Source organism: Somniosus microcephalus, chromosome 8 (assembly GCF_052327205.1).
Source record: "Somniosus microcephalus isolate GS21.2 chromosome 8, FLI_Smic_1.0, whole genome shotgun sequence".
In the NCBI taxonomy this organism is placed as follows: domain Eukaryota; kingdom Metazoa; phylum Chordata; class Chondrichthyes; order Squaliformes; family Somniosidae; genus Somniosus; species Somniosus microcephalus.
Window position 1 is genome coordinate 11,290,780 of NC_140994.1, and position 26,444 is coordinate 11,317,223.

General features: G+C 47.0%; 1 protein-coding gene across 1 annotated transcript in view; it reads right to left on the reverse strand.

Annotated features, from left to right (window-relative positions):
- Positions 1 to 7,519: 7,519 nt before the first annotated feature.
- The window catches only part of LOC147113318 (zinc finger matrin-type protein 4), a 470,946-nt gene continuing 452,021 nt past the window's right edge, over positions 7,520 to 26,444 (reverse strand). Inside the window, exon 7 of the mRNA XM_085994248.1 lies at positions 7,520 to 9,417. Coding sequence (XP_085850374.1) covers positions 9,376 to 9,417 — 42 coding nt within the window. The 3' untranslated portion in view covers positions 7,520 to 9,375. The remainder of the gene's footprint in view (positions 9,418 to 26,444) is intronic.

Consider the following 26,444-nt stretch of genomic DNA (forward strand, 5'->3'; position numbering starts at 1 on the left):
CGAGTGCGGGTTGGAAACTTCGGGCTACAACGCTGTATCACTCTCGGCCCTCCCTCATCGGCAAGCTTCCCGCTGCTTGTCAAATAGCCTCCCAGAGATGTTGGGGAACACAGGGTCTAATGAGAGGGAGGAACTGAAAGAAATCAGTATTTGTAGGGAAATGGTGTTAGGGAAATTGACGGGACTGAAGGCCGATAAATCCCCAGGGCCTGATAATCTACATCCTAGGGTACTTAAGGAAGTGGCCCTAGAAATAGGAGATGCATTGCTGGTCATCTTCCAAAATTCTATAGACTCTGGAACAGTACCCATGGATTGGAGGGTAGCTAATGTTACCCCACTATTCAAAAAAGGTGGTAGAGAGAAAACGGGGAATTATAGACCGGTAAACCTGACATCGGTAGTGGGGAAAATGCTAGAGTCCATTATAAAAGATGTAATAGCAGAGCACTTGGAAAGCAGTGACAGGATCGGACAAAGTCAACATGGATTTTGTTGTGTATGTACCTTTAAGAGAATAACTGGTCTCAGACTGCAGTACCGGCAGTCACCACCCCTGTATAAAAGGCGCTAGTAAGCCTCTGTAGTTTCAGTTTCCCGATTGTCTCCATTCAGTAAAGACTTGTTTTGTTCAACTCCTGCTGTCCGTGTCTCAATCATACACGGACATAATACTGGCGACGAGCAGATACGAACTCACCTACAGTCTGCACCACCTCCTGGGATCCATTCCTGAAGTGAAGTGAGCAGAGGTCAAGGCCAGAAGGAAGAAAGAAGCAGTAGAAACGGGCGTCGACCGTGGGCATCCGCCCCTGAGTTAGCGGAGTTGAAGATTGCTGGAGAAGCTGTCGAAAGCGGGGCCTGGTTCCTGTCGATGGTGCTTCAGCTAATCGGGCTGGTGGCAGGTAGTACACTGATCCTTCCTGGGCTGCGGCGGTCGCGAACTCGAGCGGGTGGCTTGCAACGGGGCCGAGCAGCGTTGTCGGGAAGAGGAGAGAGAGAGGGTGGAGCACACAGGGTGCGGCCGGTGCTACGAAGCCGGGCTGCGTACAGACCCGAGAAGAGGGAGGCAAGAGTCCCACAGGGTTGTTCCACGACGGGAAAATAATAAAAAAAAGAAATATTAAACGTGCAGGAAACCGCGAGGAGCTGCAGGTTACAACGGAAACCGCAGAAAGCAGCGCTAGCAACAGCGGGGAAGAAGGCAAAGCGCGGGAGGCGCCATCTTAATCAGCGGGGAAGAAGGCAAAGCGCGGGAGGCGCCATTTTGTTAAATCGGGGAAGAAGGCAAAGCGCGGGAGGCGCCATTTTAGATTTTCAAGATGCCGAAGACTGGCTGTATCACTGCCTTTGATAATACAACAGAGGACTGGACCACGTATGTGGAAAGAGTCGAGGTATATTGCGAGGCAAACAAAATAGCCGATGAGAAAAAGGCATCGGTATTGCTAAACTTAATGGGCGCTAGAACGTACGGCCTATTGCGGGACCTGATTACTCCAGCCAAACCGAAGGCGAAGAGTTTTAACGAAATTGTTGCTGTCCTACAGGAACACCTAAACCCTGCACCGCTGCTGATAGCAGAAAGATTTAAATTCCACAGGAGAACTCAGCATAAAGATGAGAGCAATGCTGAGTGCCTTACGGAACTACGCAAGCTATCAAAGCACTGCCAGTTCGGAGCAGGACTGGCAGATACCCTACGGGACAAATTTGTCTGTGGACTCCTGAGTGAAGGAACACGGAAGAAGTTACTCTCAGAGAAAGAGCTGACGCTAGATAAGGCTTTCAGCATGGCAGTATCGTACGAAGCAGCAGCCAGGGGAGCTGTGGAAATACAACAAAAGCCACAGGAATACGGCACCAATGAAATGACACGGGGATTTGCAAAATGTTATCGCTGCGGCAGAACTAACCATGACCAGAAGGACTGCTGGTCCAAGGACAAAATATGCAGGCAATGCGGAAAGATGGGACACATTGCACGAGTTTGCAGGTCTGGGAAGAAGACCAGCGACAACAAAAAGGCTACTAAGGAACCGTACAAGAAAGTACAAAAGATAACGGACAGTAGTTCCGAAGACCAGATGAGCGATAGTGAATCCGGGAACAAGAGACTAAGCTGTCTCAAACTTCACAATGTAATCGCAAAAGAGGATCACCGAACCATTTGGGTCACCCTCACGATAGCAGGGTCCCAAGTTAAAATGGAATTGGATACAGGATCAGTGCTAACCGTCATGAATCGACGAGACTACGAGCGGCTATTCTCACACATACCCTTGAGAGAGACATCCATCATCTTGACGACGTATACGGGGCAAAAAGTATACCCCAGAGTAAAAATAAGGGTGCCTGTCAAATACAACGGCAAGAAAATACGGAAATTGTATCTCTACATACTGCAAAGTGGTGGACCACCGTTATTGGGACGTGAATGGATCAGGAAGATAAGCTTGGATTGGCACTCCATTCATGCAATGAAGGTGGATGGTAAAAAAAATGAAGACGTCACTCCTGGACGATTGTCAACAATCTTAGCTAACGCCAAAGAGGTATTTCAACAAGAACTGGGCACTCTTAAAGGCGTAACCGCCTCGATAAAAATAGAAGAGAATGCAATTCCCAAGTTTTTCAAAGCAAGACCGGTAACATATGCAATTAGCTCAGCCATCGAGGCAGAGCTGGAGAATCTGGAGAAGGCAGGCGTGTTGTCTAAGGTCGACTGGAGCGAGTGGGCGACACCCACCATTCCTGTCATGAAGAAAACGTTAAGCAATAAGTCTGAGGAGCCAAGGAAGGTTCGCATCTGTGGGGACTTCAAGGTGACGGTGAACCCAGTCCTTCACACAGTACAATATCCTCTTCCGAGGGTAGAAGGCATCTTCGCCTCACTATCTGGAGGGAAGCGTTTTACAAAAATTGACCTAGCACAAGCATATTTGCAGATGGAGGTTGAAGAATCCTCTACGAAGTATCTCACGATAAACACTCACAAAGGTCTTTACCAGTATAATCGATTGGTATTCGAAGTAGCATCGGCTCCGGCGATATGGCAAAGAGCGATGGAACAAGTCCTGCAAGGGATTCCGGGGACTCAGTGTTACTTGGACGACATCCTTGTGACAGGTGAAGATGACAGTGAACACCTTAACAACCTAGAACAGGTGCTCACTAGACTATGGGAACATGGGCTACGAGCCAACCGCCCCAAGTGCGAGTTTTTAAAGAAACAGATATCGTATTGTGGCCACGTGATTGATGAAGAGGGGTTACATAAGTCCCCTGACAAAATTGAAGCGGTTGTTAAGGCCCCAGCACCTGAAAATGTGTCGCAACTGAGGTCATTCCTCGGATTGGTGAATTACTACCATAAGTTTTTGCCGAATTTGTCCACAATTCTGCACCCACTGAACGCCCTACTACGAATGGGAGTAGCATGGAAATGGAGCAATGACTGTAAGCGGGCCTTTCAGAAGAGTAAGGACTTAATCACTTCAAGAGAAGTATTGGCTCACTACAACCCAGCACTGCTGATCAGACTGGCGTGTGATGCGTCTCCCTACGGCATTGGGGCGGTACTGTCACATAAATTCCTTGATGGTTTAGAGAGGCCGATAGCTTTTGCGTCACGCTCGTTAACTTCTGCCGAGCGTAACTACGCCCAGATTGACAGAGAGGCCCTCAGCCTAGTGTGGGGGGTGAAGAAGTTCAATCACTACCTGCACGGTCAAAAATTTACTCTACTAACCGATCATCAACCTCTTGTCTCCATTTTCAACCCTCAGAAGGGCGTACCGATAATGACAGCGCAACGGCTGCAGAGGTGGTCCCTTTTCCTAGGGGCACACCAATATGACATCGAGTACAAAGGAACTAAACAGCATGGGAATGCTGATGGATTGTCGCGCCTACCGTTGCCGACGGTGGAAGAAGAAGACCTTGCAGTGGATCCAATGGAGATATTCCACTCGACCATAGTCGAATGTCTCCCTGTGACGAATGCAAACATAGAAAAGGAAACACGAAATGATCCGACACTATCCCGGGTCTATGATTTAACGGTGAAGGGATGGCCAGCACATGGCGAACCACTGCTGCCAGCATTCTCGCCGAGAAGAGAACAGCTGTCAGTGTGCAGAGGAACCTTGATGTGTGGATCCAGAGTAGTAATTCCACCTAAGTTGACGGATAAAGTGCTCAATGAGCTTCATGAGGGTCATCTGGGTGGGGTAAAAATGAAGAACTTAGCCAGAGCGTTTGTGTGATGGCCGGGAATCGATAGAGAAATCGAAGAGATGCCCAAGAGCTGTGCAGGATGCCAGAAGGTCCAAAACACCCCACCACAAGCTCCTCTACATCCATGGGAGTGGCCCTCATCTCCATGGCAAAGGGTGCACATTGATTTTGCTGGTCCCTTCATGGACTCGATGTTTTTAGTTGCGGTGGATGCACACTCAAAGTGGCCAGAGGTAATAAAAATGTCCTCAACCACCACGGAAAAAACTATCACAGTTTTACGAACCATATTCGCCAGGAATGGGCTGCCTGAACAGATTTGCTCTGACAATGGACCACAGTTTGTGTCTGAAGAGTTCCGGAGGTTCTTAAAGAACAATGGTGTTAAGCATTACACATCTGCCCCATATCATCCAGCCACTAATGGATTGGCCAAGAGGTTTGTTCAAACATTCAAGAAGGCTATCAAGGCAATGTGTAATGAAGATATACCCCTACAACACAAGGTGGACAACTTCTTGTTTGCCTACCGGAATGCGACACATGCGGTTACCAACCAAACTCCAGCCATGATGTTCTTCAATCGAAGACTACGATGCCGCTTGGATTTGGTTAAGCCAAACGTCCGAAGAGATGTGGAGAACAGACAGTTTCAGAATATGAATGAAAGGCCGACCAGGAGTTTTAAGATAGGTCAACCAGTTTTGGCCCGGGACTACCGCACTGAGAAATGGCAGCCAGGAACAATTTGTACACGGCAAGGACCTCTCATGTATACTGTGGACGTTGGAGAGAGCATTGTAAGATGCCATGCTGACCAGATTCTAGAGTCACTGGAAAACGTCAACTCCACACCACGATCTGATACACCTGGCAATGAAATCGACGTACCAATTGCAGCTACCGCAGAATCGGTGATATTGGAAGCAGATGAACCAAACAACGACATTGATCCCAACTCAACCTTGCCAGAAGAACCTGATACCCCAAAGAGACGCTATCCAGACAGAATCAGGAAGCCTCCTCAAAGACTGAACTTATAATTGCTTAAACTCAACCAATGTATCTAGCAACCGTAATTGTGATTGTAATTAGTTATCATTTAGTTGTTAAATGAATGTTATGTACTGTTTATTTAAAAGGGGAGGAATTGTTGTGTATGTACCCTTAAGAGAATAACTGGTCTCAGACTGCAGTACCGGCAGTGACCACCCTGTATAAAAGGCGCTAGCAAGCCGCTGTAGTTTCAGTTTCCCGATTGACTCCATTCAGTAAAGACTTGTTTTGTTCAACTCCTGCTGTCCGTGTCTCAATCATACACGGACATAATAGATTTACAAAAGGTAAATCATGCTCGACTAATCTACTGGAATTTTTTGAGGATGTAACTGGTAGAATAGATAAGGGCGAACCAGTGGATGTGGTGTATTTGGACTTACAAAAAGCTTTCGATAAGGTCCCGCATAAGAGATTAGCGTGTAAAGTTAAGACACATGGGATTGGGGGTAAGGTATTGACTTGGATAGAGAACTGGTTGGCAGACAGAAAGCAAAGAGTTGGAATAAACGGGTCTTTTTCCGAGTGGCAGGCAGTGACTAGTGGGGTACCGCAGGGATCGGTCCTTGGACCCCAGCTATTCACAATATATATTAATGATGATCTAGACAAGGGAACTAGATGTAATACCTCCAAGTTTGCAGACGACACAAAGCTGGGTGGTCGTGTGTGCTGTGAGGAGGATGCCGAGAAATTCCAGGATGATTTGGACAGGTTGTGTGATTGGGTAGAAGCATGGCAGATGCAATATAACGTGGATAAATGCGAGTTTATCCACTTTGGTGTCAAAAACAGGAAGGCAGATTATTATCTGAATGGCAATAGATTGGGAGAAGGGGAAGTGCAACGAGAACTGGGTGTCCTTGTGCACCAGTCGCTGAAGGTAAGCATGCAGGTGCAGCAGGCGGTTAAGAAGGCGAATGGTATGTTGGCCTTCGTGGCGAGAGGGTTTGAGTACAGGAACAAGGATGTCTTGCTGCAGTTGTACAGGGCCTTGGTGAGACCACATCTTGAGTATTGTGTGCAGTTTTGGTCGCCTTATCTGAGGAAGGATGTTCTTGCCATGGAAGGAGTTCAGCGAAGATTCACCAGGCTGATACCTGGGATGGCAGGAATGACGTATGAGGAGAGATTGGGTCGATTGGGTTTGTACTCGCTGGAGTTTAGAAGAATTAGAGGGGATCTCATTGAAACTTATAAAATTCTGACAGGACTGGACAGACTAGATGCAGGAAGGATGTTCCCGATGGTCGGGGAGTCCAGCACCAGGGGTCACAGTCTAAGGATAAGGGGTAAGCCATTTAGGACTGAGATAAGGAATTTTTTCACCCAGAGAGTGGTGAACCTGTGGAATTCTCTACCACAGAAGGCAGTAGAGGCCAATTCATTAAATATATTCAAGAAGGAGTTGGATATATTTCTTAAGGCTAAAGGGATCAAGGGATATGGGGAGAAAGCAGGGACAGGGTACTGAATTTGGATGATCAGCCATGATCGCATTGAATGGCGGAGCAGGCTTGAGGGGCCGAATGGCCTACTCCTGCTCCTATCTTCTATGTTTCTATGGACCGTCTTACTTCTTAAACTGTTGGCTTACAGAGCTATCAATAGCTGAGTGGGAAGAGTCCTGGCCCCCCCAATGACATGTCTACCCATTCCAGCTCCCAATAATGAACCTGGCTGTGTAGTTAATCATCAAGAGTACCTTGGAGCACCGCACCACCCCCTGGGTTACGGCAGCATAGTAGTTATGTTAGTAGACTTGTAATTCAGATTAAAGTTCTGGACTGATAATCTGGTCTTAGTACATGCAGTTGAAATCCCACCACTGCAACTGGGGAATTTCAATTCAGTTAATTAAATAAATCTGGAATAAAAAGCTAGTATCAATAATGGTGACCATGTAACTACTGGATTGATCATTAAAAACCCATCTGGTTCACTAATGTCCTTCAGTGAAAGGAAATCTGCTGTCTTTACCCGGTCTGGCCTATATGTGACTCCAGACCCACAGCAATGCAGCTGACTCTGAAATGGCCTAGCAAATCACTCAGTTGTACCAAACTGCTACGATAAAACAATAATAAGCTTTCACCACATGGACTGTGCAACGGTTCAAGAAGGCGGCTCACCACCAGGCAATTAGGAATGGGCAATAAATGCTGGCCTTGCCAGTGACGCCCACATTCCGAGAATGAATTAAAAAAACTCTCAGTGGTTCAGTTCCAATCTCCCAACACCAGGTGTGTCATCTTGGTCCCAAAGGGACCCTACTTAACCCCCACCACCACAATGGCTGGTTGGGACACAAGTGAAATTGAAGCATTTTATACCTCCACCTTCTGCACTCCCTTCCCATTGGGCTACAGTCTTGAACTCATTGTTATCTGTTCCATGGTACAAGATTTTGGGTTTGATAGGGGCATTGTCTTTATCGGGGACTGGTGGGGAACAGCTGGTCCACGCTATTGCCATGCGATGACATCCCACGAGAGTGCCAATGGCGGCGTGAGTTTGGATGGAAATTGGTCAAGTCACAGTGTTTTGTAAATGCAATTTTCTTTTATGGCAGCATACAGTGACACCACAAGTCCCGGCCAGAATGGAGATGATTGGGTAATTCCCCCGGTCAATCACGACTGGAGACCACACTGCTGTAAGTGACTGGGATTGATTTTACGCACGTAATTTTGTATTATGTAACTATCTTCCACTCGTTGCATTTTGCTGGAGAAATAATCCTACTTTTATCGGGAGATGTTGCTGTAGTTTCGGTCATGAGTTCTGTTTGCTGTAGCTTGTAGAGACTCTGTTTAAGTAGACTCTGTAGACTGTTTGAGTAAATAGACTCTGTTTGCTGCAACGTGTAGAGCCTCTGGGCTAGAAATTCAGCTCCATTGCAGCCAATGCAACTGAATATCAGGCGCTGCGTATAACGGGCGGCCGATCCAATACCTCCCGTTTTGCGCCACTGCCCCGAGACGAATTTCTAGGCCTCTGTTTAAATAGACTGCTTGCTGTGAGTCCTGCCCCGCCTCTAACTCATTGGCTGACACAGTGGTGTCAATACACACTCTGACATTTTCTTCCCCCCCCCCAAACATTGTTCAATAAAGACAATGATTAACAACATTACTTCACTATTCCAGTGATAACCTCCTAATGATATCAGGAGCATTCAGAATGTGGGAATGACATTCACAGAAAGAAATTACTTTAATCATCCACATTCCCAATTTGACAGAACCTTGCGTGGGTTACCAAAACTACACGATGTCCTATTAGGCGTCTATGCTATTCTTGTCTTCAATGGATAATTGTTGAACTAAATGATTGGACCACTGAATAATCTGACAACATCCACGAGCAGGAGGGCCGGTAACCAAAGGACACCAATTTAAGATAATTGGCAAAAATGCCAGGGGGGGGAGATGAGATTAATTTTTTTTATGCAGCAAGCCGTTATGATCTGGAACGCTCTGCCTGAAAGATTCAATGGTAACTTTCAAAAAGGGAATTGGATAAAAACTTGAAAAGGAAACATTTGCAAGGCTACGGGGAGAGAGCAGGGGAGTGAGACTGGTTGGAGAGCTCTTTCAAAGACGACAGGCACGACGGGCCGAATGGCCTCTTTCTGTGCTGCATGATACTATGATTCTATGATTATTCAGTAGGGAGGTCCCTGACATAATGGCTAATGATGGATGTTCTATTGGACAAGGGTTCAGATGTCATTCGCTACAGGTTTCATTGGCAACACATGATATATATAGATGATGATTGATTGATTAATGTATTATTTCACCCACCCCATCTGAAAAAAAACATTTACTGTGACACTTCTAAACAGTACACTGTAAATTAAAGATCTTTTTTTGTTCTCGATGAGTCAGCATTCAGCCTGAAGTCCCCCCTGCCTCTCACCCCCCGCACCCTTTCCCCAGCCTCTGCTTTTGTGGCACAGCCTCCGTATTCCGTCTCCGTCCTCGAGAAGAAGGTTCCTCAGGGCTGGAGAGTCATCGAGACGCGGAACGTGATGCTCCTCCTGCGTCCCTGGTCCAAGGCGATCGGAGTGGGCCCCTATTGATAGTAAGAACAGGCCCCCACTCCTGCTGCTTGAGGCTGCAATACAGAAAGAAAAATATATATTAACGGAGGGGGGAGAAAATCATGAAAGGACCGCGCGGCCAGTGGCTCAATTGGCAAATACACATGGCCAGTTGTGGTAGCGAGCAGTGCATTTGTCATTCACCTTCTGAGTCAGAAGATTGTGGGTTCAAGTCCCACCCCAGGGATTTGAGCACATAAAGCTAGGCTGACACTCCAGTGCAGTACTGAGGGAGTGCTGCACTGTCGGAGGTGCCGTCTTTCAGATGAGACGTTAAACCGAGGCCCCATCTGCCCTCTCAGGTGGACGTAAAAGATCCCACGGCACTATTTTCGAAGAAGAGCAGGGGAGTTTTCCCCGGTGTCTTGGGGCCGATATTTATCCCTCAATCAACATCACTAAAAACAGATTATCTGGTCATTATCACATTGCTGTTTGTGGGAGCTTGCTGTGTGCAAATTGGCTGCCTTGTTTCCCACATTACAACAGTGAACCCACTTCAAAAAGTACTTAATTGGCTGTAAAGCACTTTGAGATGTCCGATGGTTGTGAAAGGCGCTATATAAATGCAAGTCTTTCTTCTACAGGCCTGGTTCATTCACAATCAGTGCTGTAGACTAATTGATAGAGAATGATTGGTCAACATTATCGTCGTATCATGCGACTACAAGAATGCTAGAAGGTGAACTAGATAGACCTTAGGTCTCTCTTCATCTAGGAATTCCTCTGTTCCTATGACAACTGATGTTAGCTGGGATGGGTTGGGGGGGTGGGGCTACATCATTTTTTAAAGTTCATTCATGGGATGTGGGTGTCGCTGGCAAGGCCGGCATTTATTGCCCATCCCTAGTTGCCCTTGAGAAGGTGGTGGTGAGCCGCCTTCTTGTACTGCTGCAGTCCGTGTGGTGAAGGTGCTCCCAACAGCGCTGTTAGGGAGGGAGCAGTGTTCCCTCTAAGCTGCTCGGCCGCGCAGTAATGGGAAATGTCCCGTGCAGGCCACATTTCCGTTGCAAGTGCCGCGCATGCACGGAAATTTAAAGGGACCGCGCAATAAAAGAAACAGGCCGCGAAGAACAAAGTGCAGCTCACAGGGAACATTGAGAGGGAGTTCCAGGATTTTGACCCAGCAACGATGAAGGAACGGCCGATATATTTCCAAGTCGGGATGGTGTGTGACTTGGAGAGGAACGTGGAGGTGGTGGTGTTCCCATGCGCCTGCTGCCCTTGTCCCTCTAGGCGGTAGAGGTCGCGGATCTGGGAGGTGCTGCCGAAGAAGCCTTGGCCTTGAACTAGCGAGGGGAAAAAAAATGAGGGACGATTCTTGCTGCTGATTTCTATCCAGCGACCCTTTCGGGAACGTACATGGGTGTGGACATCAAGGGACAATAGGAGTAGGACTCAGCAGCAGCGCTCCTCCCCACAGTTAAGATGGGCAGGACTTTTCCCGGGTTCTTCGCCCGTTATCCGACTCCCCCCCCCCCGCAAACCCCCTCCCCGCCACCGATCTCTCCAGGTTGGCGAGGGGAACCAGAGGGAAGGGCTGCGGCTGACCGGCGCCTCGCGGAGGGCTGGAGAGGGATTTATTTTTGAACCTTCGAGGAGGCCGTTCATCCGCCCTGTCTGCCGGGTGCAAGGGATTGCAGCATTACAGTAAGAGGCGTGAAACTCGCACAAGGGACACTCTTGTGGGAGGAAGAGTCAAAAAAACGCAAAGGAAAAGACTTGAGAATGTTTTGGCTTCTCCGGTCACTCGTGTTTTTCCAGGGCGCAAGGTTGTTGTACAGCACGATTCCAATTATACACCGACAGAGCAGGAGCAGCTCGCTCCCACAGTGAGTCTTCATCCATTATTCAACCGATGGATGCTTGCGTTGTAATGACACTGACTGGAATCTCTCCAACTCCTCCCAAAAAAAGCCAGACCTCTAATCTTTCTCATCAATTAGCCGACTCCTACTTAGCAATGATACGATCAATTTCCAGAAATATCTTGCTGACCCTCATTTCCGATTGATACCAAGATGAGATTCAATCTGGAAGAGGGAAAGGGAAGGAACTGGATCTGGGAAACAAACTACTTGTACTGGTATAGCACCTCGTTACGCTCTCGGGGCATCCCAAAGGGCTTTCACATCCAGTGAATTACTTATGAATCATACAGTTGTTATGTAGGCAAATGTGGCAGTCATTTTTTTGCACAGCACGATCCCACAAATAGCAAGTGAGGTGAAAAAAAGAAAGAAAGGCTTACGTATAAAAAGCGCCTTTCACGATGTCCCAAACACTTCACAGCCAAAGGAGTACTTTTTGAAGTGTTGTCACTGTTGTAATGCAGGAAATGCAGCCGCCATTTGCGCTCAGCAAGCTCCCACAAACAGCAATATGATAATCTGTTTTTTGAGGGGTAAATATTGACCACGATATCAGAGAGAATTCCCCCTGCTCTTCTTCGAAACAGTGCCCTGGGATTTTTAACGTCCACCTGAGGGGGCAGACGGGGCCTCGGTTTAACTTGTCATTCGAAAGACAGCACTTCTGACAGTGCGGCACTCCCTCAGTACTGCATTGGAGTGTCAGCCTAGATTTTGTACTCAAGTCTCTGGAGTGGGACCTGAACTCACAACGTTCTGACTCGAAAGCGAGAGTGCTGCCCACTGAGCCACGCCTGACACTGGGTGAATTATTATTTGCTGGTACCCTGACCCATCCCTCTCCCCGGCAACCGTCTCGGGTGGATCCAGACTGTTCACAAACTCGGTGTCCTATTCGACCCTGAGCTGAGCTTCCGACCCCACATCCTCTCCATCACAAAGGCCGCCTACCTTCGCCACCATAACATCACCCGTCTCTGCCCCACTGCAACCGATCTGGTGCTGAAACCCTTGTTCATGCCTTTGTCACCTCCAGACTTGACTATTCCAATGTTCCCTTGGGCTGACCTCCTATCCTTCTCCCAGCTTATCCAAGACTCTGCTGCCCGTATCCTATTCCTCAGCAATTCTGCCCTACAACCCTCACCGCTCCCTATCTCTGTAACCTCCTCCAGCCCTACAACCCTCACCCCTCCCTATCTCTGTAACCTCCTCCAGCCCTACAACCCTCACCCCTCCCTATCTCTGTAACCTCCTCCAGCCCTACAACCTCCCGCCTCCCTATCTCTGTAACCTCCAGCCCTACAACCTCCCCCCTCCCTATCTCTGTAACCTCCTCCAGCCCTACAACCCTCGTCCCTCCCTATCTATGTAACCTCCTCCAGCCCTACAACCCTCGTCTCTCCCTATCTCTGTAACCTCCTCCAGCCCTACAACCTCCCCCCACCCCCAGAGCACTCTGGAATTGGCCAAGTGTTCTACCATCATTCCTTGGCTACTCTCGCTAGGTCTAGCTGAGGCAAGGTGTAGCACTTGGAGCTACTGAGAGCTGGGTCAGTCATCAGGGCTAACTACTAGTGAAACCACCCTTTGGCCCCACTGTTGCTTTTGAGCTGACCACCAACGCTGCCTCCGCAAGATCCTGCAAATCCATTGGCAGGATAGGCGCACCAATGTCTGTGTTCTTGCTCAGGCCAACATCCCCAGCATCAAAGCTTTGACCACGCTCGATCAGCTCCGATGGATGGGTCACATTGTCCGCATGCCCGATACGAGACTCCCAAAACAAGCACTCTACTCGGAGCTCCGGCACGGCAAGAGAGCCCCAGGTGGGCAGAGGAAACGCTTCAAGGACACCCTCAAAGCCTCCTTGAAAAATTGCAACATCCTCACCGACACTTGGGAATCCCTGGCCCAAGACCGCACAAAGCGGAGGAGAAGCATCCGGGAAGGCACTGAACACCTCGAGTCTCTTCGCCGGGAGCAAGCAGAAGCCAAGCGCAGGCAGCGCAAGGAGCGCACGTCAACCCAAGCACCCCACCCACCCACCCCTTCAACCACCGTCTGCCCCACCTGTGACAGAGACTGTAGGTCCCACATTGGACTCATCAGTCACCTGAGAACTCATTTTTAATGTGGAAGCAAGTCATCCTCGGTTCCCGAGGGACTGTCTAAGAAGGAGGGAAGAATAGTACTAGTAGAGTAATAGTAGAGTAGTAGTAATAGTTTCCTACATTACAACAGTGACCACATTTCGAAAAGTACTTCATTGGTTATAAAGCACTTTGGGACATCAGGTGGTCATGAAAGGCACTTTATAAATGCAAATCTTTATTTTTTTAATTCAGGGAAGGATGGGGAGAAACTACAGAAAGAGCTACATTGTTTGGAGAAATAGACAGACAAGTTGGCAGAAGCAGTTTGATGTAGATGAGTGCAGGGGGTGTTATGTTCATTAATAAATAGACATTCTTATTATGAACACAGCTAGCTTTTGCTAGACACTTCTATTGAGCACATGTGGACTTGTACAGCATCTTGTAGAGGCTTCCATCTTGACTGCTGCCTTGTGGGTAGCCTAGTGCCTCATGGGTAATGTCTTAATATCATACAGCTGGGTAGTGTAGTCTTATACATACAGCTATATACAGCTCTACGGCTCCACCTAGTGTCCACTATAGAATGACATGCTATTGATCACTACATCCCCCTTTCTTTGAGGTTTAACAAAATCAATATCAATCAACTTTCAAGAAAACAATAAAGATAATATCAGTAACACTTATGTTAGTGCTCTATAAACATAAACATTTTCAAAACAGTCAACACATTTTCAAAGCTTTACATTGTACTCAAAGATTAAGTCTATCAGGCTCTTTTACTTCACGTGTGGATCTTCTCAACACGGGTAAGTCTGATGTGTCTTCATGAGATTGTCCTGGCGGTGAATGACAAGATGCAGTTGCGGCATTGCCATCAATCTGCTCTTGTATAGATCGCGGTCTCCTTGCGATCTTTGCTTGGAGAGGGTTTCAGTGTTTCCTTCACTCTTCATGCCATAACTCTCAATGTAGTCAATGCACTCTCGAAAAACTGCTGGCAGCTGGATCCCATCATACAGCATAGTCCTCTCAGCAGCCTCGGCTAATGGAACACCAAAGATTGGCCTGAGGGAAGAAGGAGTATCCACCGGAACTGCTTCCTGCTCTGGTGCAGGCTTCTTCTTTTTCTTTTTCTCTTTCAAATCAAATCAAATCAAATCAAATCAAATCAAATCAAATCAACTTTTATTGTCATTGTTAGTGCACAAGTGCAGTACAACGAAATGTAGGCTTGCGGCTCCCGAGAGTGTACAATTTGGATTAGGACACTTAAACATTTCAACATACATTTGTACATATATATTAGCATAAATATGACCATAATAAAGTGCATCGGCAGATGTGCAGGCTTTAGTGTTTATTTGTGGAGTTCAGTAGGATGACAGCCCTGGGAAAGAAGCTGTTCCTAAATCTGGTCGTACGGGTGCGAATGCATCTGTAGCGTCTTCCAGATGGTAGGAGGGTGAACAGACTGTGGCTGGGGTGGGTAGGGTCTTTGATGATGGACCGTGCCCTCCGTAGGCAGCGTTTCTGATATATATGTTCTATGGTCGGTAGCCGAGTGCCGGTAATGCGTTGGGCAGTTTTGACTACCCGCTGCAGGGCTTTCCGGTCATGGGAGCTACAGCTGCCGTACCATACCGTGATACAGTTTGTCAGGATGCTCTCTCTAGTGCAGCGGTAGAAGTTAGAGAGGATCGGGGGTGACAGATTACATCCCTTCAGCCTCCTCAAGAAATATAGGCGCTGCTGGGCCTTCTTCACCAGAGAGGAGGTGTTGAGGGACCAGGAGAGGTCTTCCGTGATGTGGACTCCGAGGAACTTAAAGCTGGCCACCTTTTCCACCTCCGCCCCATTGATGTGGATGGGGGTGTGACTTCCGCCTTTGGACTTCCTGAAGTCCACTGCTTAACAACATCTGCTGCGGTTATATCTTTGGACTTTTTCTCCTTGTGTTTTTCCTCTTTGTGCTTTTCTTCCTTTGGCTTCTCTTTGACCTTAAAGTCTTTTTCTTTCTTCTTGGAGAAACTAGGCTTTTTGAAGACATGGATACCCTTTGGCCTTTTCATCCTTGATGGGCTCTCTGCTTCATCACCTGAGTCATCTGGTCTGCTTATGGCACAGTTTATACAGTAGACTCTTTTGACCAGTTCTAAGTCCTCACAAGCTTTGTCACCTAGTATCGAATCAAGTCTTTCAGCCACAACAGAAAACATGAGATGATGCACTTTGTCTTTGACTGTCACTTTAAGTCTGCATACACCTAAGCTATCTATTTTCTGTCCATTATAGTCCTTCAGTAGTACTGACTTTTTCTGTATTTTGGGCTTTTCTTTCATATTTTTTATGTCACTCATACTGATTAAGTTTGCTTTTGCCCCAGTGTCCAGTTTCAATGTAACTAATGCTCCATTTATCTGCAGTGGGATCATCCATTTGTCCACTTTTACTGCATTGACTTTATGTTCAGCATTGTCCACTTCTGAGGGCTGCACATTTTCTGTATCTTTTTTGATATCGTCACATGACACCATTCCTACAAAAAATGTCTCACTTAAATCAGTGTCCTCAATCACATTAACTTGTTGCCCTTTCGTTGTTTTTACTTTTGAAAAGCATTGTTTGGCAAAGTGATTCTTTCCATTACACTTTGTGCACATTTTTCCAAACGCTGGGCATTGTCTTAACTGGTGTTTGTAACCACAGCGTTTACAATTAAAAATTTCATCCTCCGATTGCTTTTCATTTCTGTTCTGCCCACGTTTCTTCCCCTTGTAGGACACAGCACCGACAGCAGCATTATCACTCATTATATTCGCATCATTATTGATTTCACTGAAAGTCTTCGCGTGCTTTCGAGCTAGCTCGCTGGCTTGGCATATTTTCACAGCTTTTTCCAAATTTAGTTTGGTTTCTCTCAGCAGACGTTCCCTGACTTTTTTATCATGAATACCAAACACGATCTGGTCACGAATCATGGATGCTTTGAGCTCAGAGAAATTACATGTCTGTGCTTTCAGTTTCAGATCAGTTATAAAGCTATCAAAAGTCTCATTTTGCTGCTGTGTCCGAGAACAGAAGATGTATCTTTCATAGGTCTCATTCTTTTTGGGAGAGCAATGTGCATCAAATTTTTTTAGCACATCTTCTAATTTTTCTCTGTTCTCCTCTGGATTAAATACAAATGTATTAAATACCTCTATCGCCTGTGGGCCTGCAACCATAAGCAGCAACGCTATCTTCCTTGCGTCTGGCTTCGTACCGAATCCGATGGCTGCAATGTAGAGTTCAAATTGCTGTTTAAAAGTCTGCCAATTGTAGTCGATTTTTTCTGTGAGATTCAAACGCTCTGGTGGCTTCAAATTCTCCATGTCGCTTTTCACAATTTTCAGCAGATCTTCACCACCCTGGTACCATGTTATGTTCATTAATAACTAGACATTCTTATTATGAACACAGCTAGCTTTTGCTAGACACTTTTATTGAGCACATGTGGACTTGTACAGCATCTTGTAGAGGCTTCCATCTTGACTGCTGCCTTGTGGGTAGCCTAGTACCTCATGGGTAATGTAGTCTTAATATCATACAGCTGGGTAGTGTAGTCTTATACATACAGCTATATACAGCTCTACGGCTCCACCTAGTGTCCACTATAGAATGACATGTTATTGATCACTACAGGGGGGTACTTAAAAAAGAAATTAGGAGAGCGAAGAGGGGGCAAGAAAAAACACTGGCGGGCAAAATAAAGGAAAATCCCAAGGTGTTTTATAAGTATATTAAGGGAAAGAGGATAACCAGGGAAAGAGTAGGGCCCATTAGGGACCAAAGTGGCAATCTGTGTGTAGAGGCGGAAGATGTAGGTGAGGTTTTAAATGAATGTTTTGCATCTGTGTTCACTATGGAGAAGGATGATGTAGGCATAGAAATCAGGCAGGGGGATTGTGATATACTTGAACAAATTAGTATTGAGAAGGAGGAAGTACTAGCGGTTTTAGCGGGCTTAAAAGTGGATAAATCCCCAGGCCCAGATGAGATGTATCCCAGGCTGCTGTGTGAGGCAAGGGAGGAGATTGCAGGGGCTCTGACACAAATTTTCAGAACCTCTCTGGCCACAGGGGAAGTGCCAGACGACTGGAGGACAGCTAACGTAGTACCATTATTCAAGAAGGGTAGTAGGGATAAACCAGGGAATTACAGGCCAGTGAGCCTAACATCAGTGGTAGGGAAATTATTGGAAAAAATTCTGAGGGACAGAATTAGTCTCCACTTGGAGAGGCAAGGATTAATCAAGGATTAATCATGGCTTTGTCAAGGGGAGATCATGTCTAACAAAGTGATTGAATTTTTTGAGGGGGTGACTAGATGTGTGGATGAGGGTAGTGCAGTTGATGTAGTCTATATGGACTTCAGTAAGGCTTTTGACAGAGTGCCGCATGGGAGACTGGTCAAGAAGTTAAGAGCCCATGGGATCCAGGGCAATTTGGCACATTGGCTTAGTGGCAGGAGGCAGAGGGTGATGGTCGAAGGTTGTTTATGTGACTGGAAGCCTGTGTCCAGTGGTGTACCGCAGGGATTGGTGCTGGGTCCTTTGCTGTTTGTAGTGTACATTAATGATTTAGATATGAATGTAGGAGAAATGATCAGTAAGTTCGCAGATGACACGAAAATTGGTGGAGTGGTAAATAGCAAGGAGGGAAGCCTCAGGCTACAGGACGATATAGACGGGTTGGTTAGATGGGCAGAACAGTGGCAAATGGAATTTAACCCTGAAAAGTGTGAGGTGATGCATTTTGGGAGGACTAACAAGGCAAGGGAATAGACAATGAATGGTAGGACACTAGGAAGGACAGAGGATCAGAGGGACCTTGGTGTGCATGTACATAGATCCCTGAAGGCAGCAGAACAGGTAGATAAGGTGGTTAAAAAGGCATATGGGATACTTGCCTTCATTAGCCGAGGCATAGAATATAAGAGCAGGGAGGTTATGATGGAGCTGTACAAAACGCTAGTTAGGCCACAGCTGGAATACTGTGTGCAGTCTGGTCGCCACACTATAGGAAGGATGTGATTGCATTGGAGAGGGTGCAGAGGAGATTAACCAGGATGTTACCTGGGCTGGAGTGCTTCAGGTATGAAGAGCGACTGGACAGGCTGGGGTTGTTTTCCTTAGAGCAGAGAAGGCTGAGAGGACCTGATTGAGGTGTACAAAATGATGAGGGGCATAGATAGGGTAGATAAAAAGGAACTTTTCCCCTTAGTAGAGGGGTCAATAACCAGGAGGCACAGTTTCAAGGTAAAGGGCAGGAGGTTTAGAGGGGATTTGAGGAAAAACATTTTCACCCAGAGGGTGGTTGGAATCTGGAACTCACTGCCTGAAAGGGTGGTAGAGGCAGGAACCCTCACAACATTCAAGAAGCATTTAGATAAGCACTTGAAACGCCAAAGCATACAAGGCTACGGACCAAGTGCTGGAAAATGGGATTAGAATAGACAGGGCTTGATGGCCGGCGCGGACACGATGGGCCGAAGGGCCTCTTTCTGTGTTGTATAACTGTATGACTCTATGGCTCTATGAATGTAAAGTAATACAAGGAACTAGTAACAGGACTAGACAGACTAGATGCAGGAAGGATGTTCCCGATGGCCGGGGAGTCCAGAACCAGGGGTCACAGTCTAAGGATAAGGGGTAAGCCATTTAGGACAGAGATGAGGAGGAATTTTTTCACCCAGAGAGTGGTGAACCTGTGGAATTCTCTACCACACAAGGCAGTTGAGGCCAATTCATTAAATATATTCAAGAAGGAGTTAGATATATTTCTTAAGGCTAAAGGGATCAAGGGATATGGGGAGAAAGCAGGGACAGTGTACTGAGTTTGGATGATCAGCCATGATCTCATTAAATGGCGGAGCAGGCTCGAGGGGCCGAATGGCCTATTCCTGCTCCTATGTTTCTATGTTTCTATGTAACCCGCAGGCAGATTACAGGATTAAGGGAAAATACTGACCAAGGCGAATCAGGACAAGGATCTTGCGGCCATAAATCCCTGAAGACATGAAGTTAATGCTTGGCAGCTGTCCAAAAAATAAGTTGTTTCATATAAAAAGCGGGATGAAGAGTAGATCAAAGGGAGCAATCCTACCATTGTATAGGGCATTGGGCAGGCAACATCTTGAGTATTATGTGCCATTTTGGACCCCACACCAAAGAAAGGATGTAACTGAGATGGTAAGGGTTCAAAAAAGAGCAGCGAAGATGATATGGGGAGGTTGGAAAATAAAACACATGGGAATAGACAAAGATATAGCCTTAGAGGGAGTGCAACAAAGGTTCACCAGACTGATTCCTGGGATGGGTGGATTTTCCTATGAGGAGAGATTGAGTAGACTAGACCTATATTCCATAGAGTTTAGAAGAATGAGAGGTGATCTTATTGAAACATATAACATTTTTAAAGGGCTTGACCGGGTAGACACTGAGAGATTGTTTCCCCCTGGCTGGAGAGTCTAGAACCAGGGGTCACAGTCTCAGGATAAGGGGTTGGCCATTTAAGACTGAGATGAGGAGGAATTTCTTCACTCAGAGGGTTGTGAATCTTTGGAATTCTCTACCCCAGAGGGCTGTGGAGGCTCAGTCGTTGAGAATATTCAAGGCTGAGATCGATAGATGTTTGGACACAAAGGGAATCAAGGGATATTGTGGGACGGTGGAGTTGAGGTCGAAGATCATCCATGATCTTACTGAATGGCGGAGCAGGCTCGAGTGGCCGAATGGCCTACTCCTGCTCCTATTTCTTGCGCTCTTATTTTCTTATATAGGACTCTTTTCTTGGAATTGAGAAGACTGAAGGGAGATGTGATTGAGGTATTTGAAATAGGCAAGCTCAGAACTATAGAGGAGCAGTCAGGCATATTGGAACTGGTACAAGGCAGAGGAATGAGTGGGACGTGAGTTTAAAGTGAGAGGAGATGGATTCAGAATGAGAGGGTAGCTGGTTATCTGAACAGCTTACTGAGGGAAGTTGCAAAGCCAAGTAATTTAGATCCCTTCAAGGCAAAAGTGGACAAGTACTTTCAAGAGCAAGACACCGGATAGAATTACTAGGGTGCTATGGAGCCCGACTAGAGGGGCCTTGTGCCTATTCAAGTTGAAGTTTCTGGGTTTCTCCCACAGTCTAATTGTTCGCTTCTCTTGTGAAAGGCTTTGTGAGGTATTGCTGCTTTAAAAATGCAAACCAAGGTTCATTTCTAAAGGAATAGAATTGAAAAACAAGGAAGTTATGTTAAACCTTTATAGAACCTGATACCTGGGATGGCAGGAATAACGTATGAGGAGAGATTGGGTCGATTGGGCTTATACTCGCTGGAGTTTAGAAGAATGAGAGGGGATCTCATTGAAACTTATAAAATTCTAACAGGACTAGATGCAGGAAGGATGTTCCCGATGGTCGGGGAGTCCAGAACTAGGGGTCACAGTCTAAGGATAAGGGGTAAGCCATTTAGGACAGAGATGAGGAGGAATTTTTTCACCCAGAGTGTGGTGAACCTGTGGAATTCTCTACCACACAAGGCAGTGGAGGCCAATTCATTAAATATATTCAAGAAGGAGTTAGATATATTTCTTAAGGCTAAAGGGATCAAGGGATATGGGGAGAAAGCAGGGACAGGGTACTGAATTTGGATGATCAGCCATGATCTCATTAAATGGCGGAGCAGGCTAGAGGGGCGAAATGGCCTACTGCTGCTCCTATCTTCTATGTTTAACCTTGGTCAGACCACAGTTGGGGTACTGTGCACCGTTCTGGTCTCCATATTATTAGTTCTGGTCCCTCTCTGCTATGTGGCTCAGTGGGCAGCACTTTTGCCTCTGAGTCAGAAGGTCGTGGGTTCAAGTCCCACTCCAGCACAAAAATCTAGGCTGCCACTCTAGTGGAGTGCTGCACTGTCAGAGGTGTCGTCTTTCGGATGAGACGTTAAACCGATGCCCCGCCTACTCTCTCAGGTGGACGTAAAAGATCACCATGGCACAATTTCGAAGAAGAGCAGGGGAGTTCTCCCCGGTGTCCTGGCCAATATTTATCCCTCAATCAACATCACTAAAAACAGATTATCTGGTCATTATCATATTGCTGTTTCTGACAGCTTGCTGTGCACAAATTGGCTGATGTATTTCCTACATTGCAACAGAGACTACACTTCAAAAAGTACTTTATTGGCGGTAAAGCACTTTGGGACGTCCTGAGGTCGTGAAAGGTGCTGTAGAAATGTAAGACTTTCTTATTACAAAAAGGATATCGAGGCACTGGAGAAGGTGCAAAAAGGATTCACAAGGGCGGTGCCAGAACTGAGAGGTTATAACTAGCAGGAAAATCTAGACAGGCTGGGGCTCTTTTCTCTAGAAAAGAGAAGGCTGAGGGGTGACCTGATAGAGGTTTTTAAAATGATGAAGGGGTTCGATAGGGTAGACGTAGAGAAGATGTTTCCACTTGTGGGGGAGACCAGAACTAGGGGCCATCAATATAAGACAGTCGCTAATAAATCCAATAGAGAATTCGGGAGAAACCTCTTTACCCAGAGAGTGGTGAGAATGTGGAACTCGCTACCACAGGGAGTGGTTGAGGCGAATAGTATAGATGCATTTAATGGGAAGCAAGATAAACACATGAGGGAGAAAGGAATAGAAGGATATGGAGATAGGGTGAGATGAAGTAGGGTGGGTGGAGGCTCGTCTGGAGCATAAACACCGTCACGGACTGAATGGCCTGTTCCTGTGCTGTAAATTCTATGTAGTTCTATGTATGTAAGTGTAGTTGTTATTGAGTGGAGTACGGGACTGCAATATTGGGCTCCTTTTACCCTGGATATGACCTGCTCTGCTGTCGACCTTGGAGTGTGTGACATGTTCACTGGGTGAACAGCTCTATAATGTTCCATTCCCCTGACCCACCATCCTTCACATTGATGAAGAGAGATGTTATGAAGATATAAAGAAAAGTCTATAATTTTAATTGAATTCACTGGATAGAGAAGCTCACCCTTGGCCTTTATTACAGCCAGGCGCTACAGATTTATGGCACTGCAACATTTCAGGAACTGAGAAACGCTGACTCTGCAGAATACTCCCTCTGCCTGGGATTCTGTCCCGTCCTGATATGTAATTATTGCTCCAATTCTTTTGCTAGTCAACCTGGGAAGTTTGTGCTGAACGGGCCACCGTTTAATGAAGGCTGCAGCGTGAGAGATTGTGACATCTCATCTCCCGCATTCTGGTAGAGTCAACATTGTGACCGGTCCGTCTTTCCAAAGAGAGGAGGGCGTCACCTACAGTCGGAGGGAAGGGTTCAGGTGACCTGGTTGAAAACCATTTCATTCAGCCATCCTGAGTTCTGGGATTAAGGATAAGAATGAACACAAGAAAGAAAAGAAAGAAAGACAGGCAGAAATAAATAAATAAAAACATAGAAAGGAAGGAAAGATAGTTTGTGAGAGACTGAGAGTAAGAGAGGGCAAGCGAGTGTGTGAGAAACAGTGTTTATAAGTGAAATACAGAGTGTAAGAGAGTGAGGAAGAGAGAGTGAGAGGAAGAGAGAGACTGAGGAAGAGAGAGAGAGGAAGAGAGAGTGAGGAAGAGCGAGTGAGAAAGAGAGAGTGAGGAAGAGAGAGTGAGGAAGAGAGAGTGAGGAAGAGCGAGTGAGAAAGAGAGAGTGAGGAAGAGAGAGTGCGGAAGCGTGTGAGGAAGAGAGAGTGAGGAAGAGAGAGTGAGGAAGCGTGTGAGGAAGAGAGAGAGTGAGGAAGAGAGAGTGAGGAAGAGAGAGTGAGGAAGAGAGAGAGAGGAAGAGAGAGTGAGGAAGAGAGAGTGAGGAAGAGAGAGTGAGAAAGAGAGAGTGAGAAAGAGAGAGTGAGGAAGAGAGAGTGAGGAAGAGAGAGTGAGGAAGAGAGAGTGAGGAAGAGAGAGAGAGGAAGAAAGAGTGAGGAAGAGAGAGTGAGGAAGCGTGTGAGGAAGAGAGAGTGAGGAAGAGAATGTATGACAGAGAGAGAGGAAGAGAGAGTGAGGAAGAGAGAGTGAGGAAGAGAGAGTGAGGAAGAGAGAGAGAGGAAGAGAGAGAGAGGAAGAGAGAGTGAGGAAGAGAGTGAGGAAGAGAGAGTGAGGAAGAGAGAGAGTGAGGAAGAGAGAGTGAGGAAGTGAGAGAGAGGAAGAGAGAGTGAGGAAGAGAGTGAGGAAGAGAGTGAGGAAGAGAGAGAGAGGAAGAGAGAGTGAGGGAGAGAGAGAGAGGAAGAGAGAGTGAGGAAGCGTGTGAGGAAGAGAGAGAGTGAGGAAGAGAGAGTGAGGAAGAGAGAGTGAGGAAGAGAGAGTGAGGAAGAGAGAGTGAGGAAGAGAGATTGAGGAAGAGGGAGAGCGAAGAAGAGAGAGCGAGGAAGAGAGAGTGAGGAAGCGTGTGAGGAAGAGAGAGTGAGGAAGAGAGAGAGTGAGGAAGACAGAGTGAGGAAGAGAGAGAGTGAGGAAGAGAGAGTGAGGAAGAGAGAGTGAGGAAGAGAGAGTGAGGAAGAGAGAGTGAGGAAGCATGTGAGGAAGAGAGAGTGAGGAAGAGAGAGAGAGGAAGAGAGAGTGAGGAAGAGAGAGTGAGGAAGAGAGAGTGAGGAAGAGCGAGAGAGAAAGAGAGTGAGAAAGAGAGAGTGAGGAAGAGAGAGTGAGGAAGAGAGAGTGAGGAAGAGCGAGTGAGAAAGAGAGAGTGAGGAAGAGAGAGTGAGGAAGAGAGTGAGGAAGAGAGAGTGAGGAAGAGAGAGTGAGGAAGAGAGCGAGAGGAAGAGTGAGGAAGAGAGAGTGAGGAAGAGAGAGTGAGGAAGAGAGAGAGAGGAAGAGTGAGGAAGAGAGAGAGAGGAAGAGAGAGTGAGGAAGAGAGTGTGAGGAAGAGAGAGTGAGGAAGAGAGTGAGGAAGCGTGTGAGGAAGAGAGAGTGAGGAAGAGAGAGTGAGGAAGAGAGAGAGTGAGGAAGACAGAGTGAGGAAGAGAGAGAGTGAGGAAGAGAGTGAGGAAGAGAGAGTGAGGAAGAGAGAGAGTGTGAGAAAGAGAGCGTGAGAGAGGGAGAGAGAGTGAGGAAGAGAGAGAGTGAGGAAGAGAGAGTGAGGAAGAGAGAGTGAGGAAGAGAGAGTGAGTAAGAGAGAGTGAGGAAGAGAGAGCGAGGAAGAGAGAGTGAGGAAGAGAGAGTGAGGAAGAGAGAGTGAGGAAGAGAGAGAGGGGAAGAAAGAGTGAGGAAGAGAGAGTGAGGAAGAGAGAGTGAGGAAGAGAGAGTGAGGAAGAGAGAGTGAGGAAGAGAGAGAGGAAGAGAGAGTGAGGAAGAGAGTGAGGAAGAGAGAGTGAGGAAGAGAGAGAGTGAGGAAGAGAGAGTGAGGAAGAGAGAGAGAGGAAGAGAGAGTGAGGAAGAGAGTGTGAGGAAGAGAGAGTGAGGAAGAGAGAGTGAGGAAGAGAGAGTGAGGAAGAGAGTGAGGAAGAGAGAGTGAGGAAGAGAGAGAGCGAGGAAGAGAGAGTGAGGAAGAGAGAGTGAGGAAGCGTGTGAGGAAGAGAGAGTGAGGAAGAGAGAGTGAGGAAGAGAGAGAGTGAGGAAGACAGAGTGAGGAAGAGTGAGAGTGAGGAAGAGAGAGTGAGGAAGAGAGAGTGAGGAAGAGAGAGAGAGAGGAAGAGAGAGTGAGAGAGGAAGAGAGAGTGAGGAAGAGAGAGACTGAGGAAGAGAGAGTGAGGAAGAGATAGTGAGGAAGAGATAGTGAGGAAGAGAGAGTGAGGAAGAGAGAGAGAAAGATAGAGTGAGGAAGAGAGAGAGAGGAAGAGAGAGAGTGAGGAAGAGAGTGTGAGGAAGAGAGAGCGAGGAAGAGAGAGTGAGGAAGAGAGAGTGAGGAAGAGAGAGTGAGGAAGAGAGAGAGAGGAAGAGTGAGTGAGGAAGAGATAGTGAGGAAGAGAGAGTGAGGAAGAGAGAGTGAGGAAGAGAAAGTGAGGAAGAGAGAGTGAGGAAGAGATAGTGAGGAAGCGAGTGTGAGGAAGAGAGAGAGAGGAAGAAAGAGTGAGGAAGAGAGAGTGAGGAAGAGAGAGTGAGGAAGAGAGAGAGAGGAAGAGAGAGTGAGGAAGAGAGAGTGAGGAAGCGTGTGAGGAAGAGAGAGTGAGGAAGAGCGAGTGAGAAAGAGAGAGTGAGGAAGAGAGAGTGAGGAAGCGTGTGAGGAAGAGAGAGTGAGGAAGAGAGAGAGAGGAAGAGTGAGGAAGAGAGAGTGAGGAAGAGAGAGTGAGGTAGAGAGAGTGAGGAAGAGAGAGAGAGGAAGAAAGAGTGAGGAAGAGAGAGTGAGGAAGAGAGAGTGAGGAAGAGAGAGAGAGGAAGAGAGAGTGAGGAAGAGAGAGTGAGGAAGCGTGTGAGGAAGAGAGAGTGAGGAAGAGAGAGTGAGGAAGAGAGAGTGAGGAAGAGAGAGAGAGGAAGAGAGAGTGAGGAAGAGAGAGTGAGGAAGAGAGAGAGTGAGGAAGAGAGAGTGAGGAAGAGAGTGTGAAGAAGAGAGAGTGAGGAAGAGAGAGAGTGAGGAAGACAGAGTGAGGAAGAGAGAGAGTGAGGAAGAGAGAGTGAGGAAGAGAGAGTGAGGAAGAGAGTGTGAGGAAGAGAGTGTGAGGAAGAGAGAGAGAGGAAGAGAGAGTGAGGAAGAGAGAGTGAGGAGGAGAGAGAGAGGAAGAGAGAATGAGGAAGAGAGAGAGAGGAAGAGAGAATGAGGAAGAGAGAGAGGCAGAGAGAGTGAGGAAGAGAGAGTGAGGAAGAGAGAGTGAGGAAGAGAGAGAGAGGAAGAGAGAACGAGGAACAGAGAGTGAGGAAGAGAGAGAGAGGAAGAGAGAGTGAGGGAGAGAGAGAGAGGAAGAGAGAGTGAGGAAGCGTGTGAGGAAGAGAGAGTGAGGAAGAGAGAGTGAGGAAGAGAGAGTGAGGAAGAGAGAGTGAGGAAGCGTGTGAGGAAGAGAGAGAGAGGAAGAGAGAGTGAGGAAGAGAGAGAGAGGAAGAGAGAGTGAGGAAGAGAGAGTGAGGAAGAGAGAGTGAGGAAGAGTGTGAGG